Genomic DNA, 9,693 nt, shown 5'->3' with positions numbered 1-9,693 from the left:
TCGTCTTCGTAACCACGAAAACTCGTATTTTGGCTGGTACCTCTCCACATACCAGCAGGCGCGTGAGGTAACCATCAATCACTTTTCTCGAAATGCAAGAGAGATGGCCCAGTGGTTAAAGCACGAAATTACTGATCAGGTCTGTGGTCCGAACCCGATCGTTACACCTCAGCCGCTCTTGTTTGGGCTTAAGCAGCTCATAGGTAGGTCAGGCGTCGCACTTCCCTCTTTAGACATGGTAGCTAGGCATCCAAAGGATGCTAAAGCTGAATCATTTTTGGACTTACGAAAATTAGCGCAGTACTGGATCATAGACTGTACCTGTCGAGCTTGGTGCGAAAAAATGGTAGGAAACTTTACCACCTGTAAAAGTAATACACCAAAAATCCATGCATGTGCTTAACTGCTATAAGACCAGTACAAGTATCATCATTGCCTTACTTTTTTCCATACATTGGCTGTGAATAGATTTTTCCCTGAAACTAGACCTTGCCTCCAAAACACCAAACCTAAATTCAGCCTTAAACCCCCACGCCATAACCACATCGCCCGACTCATTTACAATTAGTTGAACCAGATCGTTAATGTGGACACCAATAGAAGGCTGGGGATAATCGTGGTCGTGCTTTCTGATTGCTTCATATCCTGTTGCTTTCCTACATCAAAACGTCCCAGCGCCCCGATGTGCTTTCGGCCGCCTGCATACAGGTGCTGTCTTGCAATCATCGCGTTGATTAACTTCATGAAGCCTCGATTATCGAATGCCACCCGCAGCACCGCAGAGCGCACACCAACATCACAGACAACCGGGCCTCCCACCCAACCAACCAATCAAGCAATTTCGCGAAGCAGAAACCGAAGAAAGTAATAACTCAGTAGTATTACCCCTAAGCTAACGTGGTTCAAACCACACAATGAACTGCACAACATTTAACCAGGCGGCTTCATATGCAGGTAAACATAAATGAAAGGCGGGATGTATGCAGTCGAAATAAACAGCACCATCTTTGCCAACAAAGCGTATGGTTTGTCCTGTTTGAAAGGTAGAATTCCGCCGCCCTTTCCTTCTATGTCAACGGCTTTATCCATGGCTTCCCACTTATCGTATAACGACTTCGGCCAACGGTAATCACGAGTAGTAAGCACGCTGCGTCTGAAAACTGGGAACAGATTCTAATGAATAGCACAAATACATTAGGATACACACCAAAATTACCCGAGATGCCATTTTCACAGGGAACGCGCATAGGCACCACGCGGTCTCAAGGTCAGCCACCTGGTGATGTTCAGTTTACTAGTCAGTCGACAAGGGACACCAACGCGCAACTCATCCAAAAATTATCACCAAAATTTTATTGAGCATTTAGCCGCGGAGCGAAAAAGAGGGCGTATCACAAGAACAAAATTCATAAATGCTCATAATCAGCAATGAAAACACGAGAGGGTCACCGTGGGAGAGACTTCAGTGGAAGAATTCAACAATTATTCACGCATTGATACACACTCAAGGCTTTCGCCCAAGTCCTTGCGTTTACAAGTTTACCGCTCTGCGCTGACAACTTAAAGAGCCGTGCTTCGTCCATTTTCGTTCGTGCCTTTCAGGTACACCGCAGTCGCAGTATGATAAGAACAAAACCGACCCAGAACACTTGGTCGAACGCCTCGATCCTGTTTATTAATCCGCGAATCATTGAAAGTAACCAGTGCACGCGATCGTTTATAACAGTATGGGGTCAATAGTATGTTAGAGCTAATTAAGATTATTGGTCGATGTTTGCATCGTGCAACTGAAACAGAGGACATCGCACTTGAGCGTGAAAATACCACTGCATTCAAGCCATGTGAGCAGGCAATGGCTAATCACGAATCAAAAATGCCGCTAGCATGTATCAAGGAACCGGATAAATTATACTTATTAGAGGGCTGATTTTTTTGCATCGTGCAACTGAAACAGAGGACATCGCACTTGAGCGTGAAAATACCACTGCATTCAAGCCATGTGAGCAGGCAATGGCTAATCACGAATCAAAAATGCCGCTAGCATGTATCAAGGAACCGGATAAATTATAATTATTAGAGGGCTGATTTTTTTCAGGATCCTGAGTGTCTGAGTTTTTTTATTGCTTTATTGGCATTATTTATATTGAGCCCCCTCCCTTTAGGAAGAACTCCAGAAGTCACGCTGAATTATTTTCCAGCTAGTTTAGGAAACAGGTGTCCTATAGTAGGTACATCACTTCAGAAACGGACCTCAAGGTTAAACTGAGAAAGCATTGAATTTTCCGGATACAAAAGAAACTTTTCGCCCTAACTTCAGAGTGCACATCGGTTAGTTTAACTTCGGCAAGGAAGCTAGCAGCTGAAATCCCGGACATATGAATACGGCGGTACTTTCTTTACCAGGTGCACTTGATAATTTCACGTTCATCTGTGCGCGAATCCACTCGGGTCCGATTGTGGGCCTGACTTTCCTAGTCCTGCACATAGCACACATTGATGCCCAGGCTTGGACCGTCCGGTTCTCTAAACCAGAAGATAATAGTACCCTGTCTGTTAACGCAAAAATTTACATGCCTTGTGCTCCAGCATCCAAGGCACGGAAAAGAGGCCTGTAATTACCTTGCTTCCGGAGTTCTACAGCGAGCTGGCATCTTAGACCGTCTCTGGTGAGAAGCAAAGTCCTTCGGGAAGCCATTAACATAGGTGGTCATAAGCCAACCCAAGAGGGTTCCAATCCACTATTTGGGTGAACTTAACAAAGTGCTTTCGGGATGCTGAAAAAAGAACACGCGCCCATCTTCCTCACCCTGGTCAAACCAATCATGCAGGTAAAAAAGAGGGCACTTTACATGTATGTCCGGACAAACAACAAATAACTCATTCCCGCTTCCACATATGGACGACGCATTGGTTGACTGAAAGTGATTCTCCACTCTTGATTTAACTTCTGGATATTGGCCGGTCGAGGCTTATTTAAAAGACCATTGCGAAACGGCTTTCGCAATGCCATATGGTCTTTATGAACCCAAAACAACGTCATCGGACTTACGAATACACCAGTAACATCTAAGCGGCTCATACCGACGTTACTTGCAGGGTTGGTCCCTAACTCTTGCTTGATGTACCTAAACGACATCATTGTTCATGGCCGGACGATTGGTGAGCACAAAAGTCGGCTGCGAGGAGTCATATATCGCACCAATTAGGCCGGCCGAACCCTCCGCGCGGAGAAATACAAGTTCCTCCAACTTGAGGCACTGTCCTTCGTCCACATTCTCTCTCCCGAAGGGGTCGGAACGAACCTGGATAAGACCAAACACATTGCTGAATGACCGCTACCGACGGATATCCATGGCCCACGCAGCTTCCTCGGGCTTACATTATACTAGCGGAGATCCACTGAGGGTTTTGTCGGAAAAAGCGCACCACTTCACAGGCTTACCCACGAGGGTCGAAAATTTCCGTGAACTGTAGAATGTGCTGAAACCTTCAACCACCCTAACCAGGCATTAACCTATCTTAGCTTACAAGTATTTCTCACCTGGTGCAGGAGAGTTTGTCTCAGATACTGATGACGGCGAAATGGCAATTGGCCCCGTACTCCCTCAACGTATGGCTGATCGAGACGTTGCTAACGCATATGGCAGCCATGTACACATGAAGGCAACCACTATGCCGCCCGACTTAAACTGCTTGCTCCGGTGTATTTCCTCCATCACGTCCGGCCGTAACTGTTTGCCAGGCACTTCCCTATCCGGACGTACCATTACTCACCACGGTGTTTGGAGAGTTTCCTCGGGCTTGATGTCAGACTGTGCGCTTACTAGAGGACATTTATTGTATGGGCACTAGACACACGAATACCAAAACCATTTCCCGAAGAGCAGCCAAGAAACCGGAGTCCATTTTGCGTCTAATCGAATGAACTGGGAAGAACAATCCAGGGAGATGGATATTGGTGAGATTTTCTGCCTCAGGCAACAGGGCAATTCCAAACCCTCTGGCCTCCTGTTGGCCTCGAGATCCCCGGCATCAGGGAGTTTGTGGTTAGATTGGGGCAAGTACAAGTGCTCCACTTTGTGGATAGTCAGGATGGTTAGCTCGGCGTCGTTTTTCCAGTTAACTGCGTCCAGCAGACCATCACAGATGTCCACCGAGATATTGAACATGCTTGGCATGAAACGGAAATGCACGTTAGGTGGCACTATTGGTGGTTACTGCTACGCTGCAACTCCGCGGATTTCTGCCGGCACTGTTTTGTTCCTGCGAAATCGAAGCCTCTAACCATAACATTTAGGAAACTGCTCCGACAGATTTCCGTGAAACGACCAAACCATCGATTGGGTGTTGACGTTATCAGACCTCTGTCGAAGTCCGGAAAGGAAGAGTTTCATCGTCTTTATGGTGGACTACTTACCCAAATGTTTTGTGCCATTGAAGCAGCAAGATGTCTGTAGATTGCGTCGGTAATAATCGCTGAATGGGTATCGCACCATGGGGTACCAGGCATTCATCACTTGGATGGGGGCCCGGCTTTTGACGGTTACTTACTGCGGGAAACGTGTGCACTCCTGGAGACCCGTTAAACAAGGACAACACTGCACCCTCCAGAAGGAAACGGTCCGATAGAATGCATCAACCGGACTATAAAGAGAAAATTAACTACCATCGTGGGTCGCTATGAAGGGGAACGATGGGATGTACACACTCCGCTGATAGTACTAATAATGAAGTTTTTCCTAACTAGCTAGTGGCATAGCGTGAGACATGATCAGGAGGTCACGGTCAGAACTGAGCACAACTGGGGGAATTTGAGGGGATTGCACGAAAAAGCTACAAAACTATAAATAGTTCACAATATCCGATGCAGGTTCGACCACGCCCAAACTTCCACGAGAAAAGAGACCCAGCTTTCAAGAGTTCGTCTTACTTTGAGGGAGCTATGTTAAGCGGTGGCAAGACGAGATCGCTAAGTTTCGAAGGTGATGGTTAAAAAGCATATAGGTAGAGTGCAAAGTGAGGCATCCTGCCTGGTGGATGATGAAAAAACTTTAAATTGCGGATAATGATGAAGCAGAACGGCGAATTTGGTGTGCTAGCTGGATTGTCACGATCTGTGAACTAAAGTATAAAATCACAGATGAGACCTTTTCGGCCTTGAACTGTTGGGCTTATGGTCAGGGTCATAAAAAGTGAAAATGAAGATGATTAAGCAGAGCAATCAGTGATGCAGATGAACTGAGGGGGGTCCCATAGTCATGGTGCACAGTGAAACCGTAGAGACTAGCCAGCGTAACTGTTGGGGGGGTCTGCAGCAAAAGCTCCTTGGGGAAAGATTTGTGTGCTGAAGCACATGGCGGAACGCAAACTACAAAGAAAATTGCTGGCTCCGTGAGGAGTATAGAATGAAACTCAATTAGATGTTTGTATCCGAAACGGAAGGTTCAGTGGTTCAGAATGAACGGTCCTGGAGGCGGCTGGGGCCAGGTAAAGAGCTTGTTCGCGGTTGTAGGTGAGGGCAAGGGCATCGCCCAAAGTATGAAGTGAATAGCTACAAACATACCATCAAACTGAGTATGGCAGCGCCAATCCATCATTGCACTGACATACTTCGGTGGACAACTCCTTGTGTGCTGAAGCACATGGCGGAACGCAAACTACAAAGAAAATTGCTGGCTCCGTGAGGAGTATAGAATGAAACTCAATTAGATGTTTGTATCCGAAACGGAAGGTTCAGTGGTTCAGAATGAACGGTCCTGGAGGCGGCTGGGGCCAGGTAAAGAGCTTGTTCGCGGTTGTAGGTGAGGGCAAGGGCATCGCCCAAAGTATGAAGTGAATAGCTACAAACATACCATCAAACTGAGTATGGCAGCGCCAATCCATCATTGCACTGACATACTTCGGTTTCTGGACAACTCCATGACGGCGGTCACGTTTGCGGTTTTCGGGCTGGGATGTGCAGTTCTGTGGACAGCGGGACTTTCTGGGGGGCTAAACCAGGGAATTCTCTGATCCAGACCAGAGCCGTTCTAAGGTCACGGGTATGTTCTTGTCCGGGTGGGGATCCGTTCGGGTGCAAAACACAGATCAGATGGAGTGAATACCAGCCAAAGAAGGCGAACGAATCAGGTGTAGCCAAAGGCGGAAGCTTGGGAAGGAGGAGGAAATGCTGGCTTTTTGATCAGCTGTACACTAGTCGACAGGCTATGCGCCGGCATTCCCACGACTCGACCATGCCCTCCGACTACATTCAGACGCAGACACGCCTGTGGCCCCCGCAAACCTCCTATGGGGTAAGGGGTACGCTCGATCGCTCCACGATCGTCTACTCGCTGCAAGTCGCTAGTGACAACAGTGGACATGCGCAGACAGCAGGAGACCGTTTATGACCGCAATTTAAACGGACTCGTATGTAAACTAGGCAATAATGCGCACTAAAATCACCCGAAAGCTCCGCCGGATGCACCCACATAGGAGGGTCTTTATGTTACTGCTTTGAAGAAGAAATATGTCATTCGTGACCTTTCTCAGCCGCATACGGATGCACAATGACTACATTACAACCCTTTGAATCTCTATTTTCATCATCTCCCGTCACCCATCCGTCAGCGTCCAACCACCTTCCACCTGTCAGACATAAGCCTTAGATTTGTACATTCGACACAAACACTTTCTGGTCATTGAGGACAATGATCATGCTCGGGGGCGCACTGTGATGCAATTGAAATTGACTGTATCTGTTTTCACGTCTGTCATATGACCTTATTTTTGCCTCTATTGCGGGGACCGCGGACGAGCAGCCACGAGCCCCGGATCAAGGGCAGTAATCTGCTTGACCGTGACCTATTTTTGTATTTCACGGGACCCGTGTCCTTGGTTTCGGTTTCAATATACGCACGTTGTTGCTCCGCTCCGATCTCCTCTCCTGTGTCACCCAATCTGTGCGAATTTGCTCTCTGTGTGCCTTGTGGATGTAATAAAATCAATTCCCATATCCGCACATTTCAGAACCATATGCATCGCCACATCGTCGTGAACGACAAATACACCAGCCCTCCTGACCTCTCACTCTAAGATGGCTGAAAGTGGCTTTGTGTATGATGTTTGTGAGTCCGGTGAGAGGCTCTGTGTAAAAGGCTGCTTTCTTAACGGTTTTCTTCCGCAGTTGAATTTGAAGTAATCGCAAAATGACAAGCAATAATTACGCCCACTATATCTGCGCTAACCTAAAGTTGGAACGGCCATTAGCGATTTGTGAATGAAAAGACCTCTACCGTCGAGGCAGACGTTCCAACCAAGTCAAAGAGTTAATAATAATAAAAATGTTTATTCCCAACTTGTGGGCGGCATACCATCTGGCATGATCATGCGTTTACAGTCAGGCTGGTGTGTGACTGCGGGATTTGCGGGTAGTGGCGATTGCGCGAAGAGGGGACAATTTCATAAACAGTGTGAAGTACTCGATTAAATAATAATGAGTTTCTTTCGCAAATTGTAGGCAACAATGGGTATGAGGTGCGACTAATTCAATGACTCAGTCGGTTGATAAGAACTAAAACTGGAAAACCACTGCCGGCCATGAGTGGCCTTAGGCGGTTGGATAAATGGCCGGAGTCACAACGAGCAAAAGTGGAGGTGAAGTTGGGATAGCTCGAATAGGGAGAACATGGCAAGTTTAGTCTCAAGAATGTGGTTTAATCTGAAAGTAAGCAGACTCACTGGTTGCACTGTTGTATGGAAGTCAGCTGAAGGTGTTAGGTTAGATGGGGACACAGAGGTGGTTGAATTCGAACGAGTAGTCCAACAGGTTGGAATGAAAGTCATGATGGCAGTTGGGGTCAATAGAACGAGTAGGCAAGAGGGCTCGGTTGAGAGGAGGAGTGGAACAGTTGCGGGTGTGCTATCAAACTGAGTATGGAAGTGCCGTGCCATCATTGGCCTGACATGCTTCAGTTTTTGGACAGCCCCGTGATGAACATCACATTTGGGATGATTCGGCTAGGGTGTGCAGTTCATTGGGCAGCGGTATTCATTTCAACCTGGTTGAAGAAACAAGCGGGAACGAAAACAATATGGGGTTGTAGGTTTTCTTGGTACGCTTGGTGATCCCGGAGTTGTACAGCATAGACCAGGTGGAGTGGATATGAGCTAACCTTGTCGTCCAAAACGGTCACATCCGAATTTCCAAGCTTGGGAAGATGGGGGGATGGGAAGAGATTCGCGAAACATGGTGAGTTCGAAGGGACTTAAAATGTGATAATATGCATTAATATACACAGAAAGAAAAACTTGCTGCAACTAGGGTGATGGCAAGTGACTATATGGAGTAGGAAATAGATTTGTACTTGACAGGCTAGCAACCAGGGGTTGAGTTTGCTAACATACGATATTATATTACAAGGGATCTAGTAAAGGCCGATATAAGTGCGCAGAAGCGTGGTATGTGCTGGCGGAAGTGGACTACGAAGATAACTGGTTAATTGGGTGTTTATGACATGAGTTGGGTAACACCAGGTTAGAAAGTGTGCGCGCGAGAAATAGTCAGCAGTCCCCGAAGCATTACTATCGATTCTAATCTGTGGTGGTGCACGATAAAGACTTTCGTGGCGAGAAGATGTATTCTCTGTTTGGATGGTGGAATGGGCTTTGGTGCAGTCTAGCCTCTGTTCTGACGAAGGCAGATACAGTTATGCTCGTCGATGTAGGCCATGGGCATTGCAGAGTATCTTCGGGCCAACCCAAGTGAACTTTTAATTTTTTGTTTTGCCTTTCAGATGATAGGCCATCTGCATTGCAAGATGCATAACTCAACCGAGGCGAGCCCAACGCCGGCAGCAACAAACAGAAGTCAGCAGTACCGCTCTTTCTATTCTATGTATTTAAAGGCCAGACTCAGAACCACCAGCGATGGGCGATGCACCCGTGCTACTGGAGGGGTGGTGGGTATACGAACGCACCATGGTGCAACGTCCGTCACAAGTAGGAAGTTCTTCGTTTTTATGCTGGTCAGCTCACGCCATATCTAGCTCAAGGCAAAGTTGGACCTTCAGTAAATGAGCGAACCACCAACAGCGTCGTTGGAGCAATTAGTGTGCTTAGGGGCAGGACACGCAGGCAAAGCAATGAGGTGTCAGCGGTTTCAATTCCTGTCACAAATTGCACGGAGTGAGTTGGTCTTGTGTGTGAGCGTAACACGCTCGTCCGGGAAACATTAAAGATGTGGTGAAGTATGCGCAAGCAATTAAACTGGATATGGTAGACGCGGTAACGTCACCGCGACGCCAAAGGTGGGTTTTTGGACGGTCTCGTGCACGAAGGCCTTGAGTGAGCCGTTCAGGGATGTCATCGTATTTAGAACTTCCCAAAGGATCGTGGGAATTTAAGACCGGGACGCCTCAACTATATCCAAGGGTCCATCGATTGTGCACGATGTTTCATCATTACATGTAAAAAGAGGCAGTAGGACAGCCGTGTCTACATTGAGAGTTCAAATTAGGGAGGAGTGTCGAAAGGTATATTGGAAAGCACAATGATGTGAGTTAGACCACGGTAAGGAATAACATGCAGCTAACTACTCCAATGAGGCAAAACTGCCCCATTTCATAATTGGCAATCGATATCCCGGCGTGGTAGTAGGTATCTAGTCGATGCGAACAGGTACGGGCATGTGTGATTATGAGGGACGTTCATTGA

General features: G+C 47.2%; 1 protein-coding gene across 1 annotated transcript; it reads right to left on the bottom strand.

Moving 5' to 3' along the window:
* Positions 1-292: 292 nt before the first annotated feature.
* On the bottom strand, positions 293-558 carry T265_04549 (hypothetical protein; the record flags this gene model as incomplete). Its single annotated transcript, XM_009169313.1, has 2 exons — positions 293-403; positions 442-558. 2 exons carry the CDS (start codon positions 556-558, stop codon positions 293-295), a joined length of 228 nt encoding a protein of 75 aa, XP_009167577.1.
* Positions 559-9,693: the final 9,135 nt, after the last annotated feature.

The sequence above is a fragment of the Opisthorchis viverrini genome (assembly GCF_000715545.1).
Source record: "Opisthorchis viverrini unplaced genomic scaffold opera_v5_75, whole genome shotgun sequence".
In the NCBI taxonomy this organism is placed as follows: domain Eukaryota; kingdom Metazoa; phylum Platyhelminthes; class Trematoda; order Opisthorchiida; family Opisthorchiidae; genus Opisthorchis; species Opisthorchis viverrini.
This window is presented reverse-complemented; position numbering and strand designations above follow the sequence as displayed.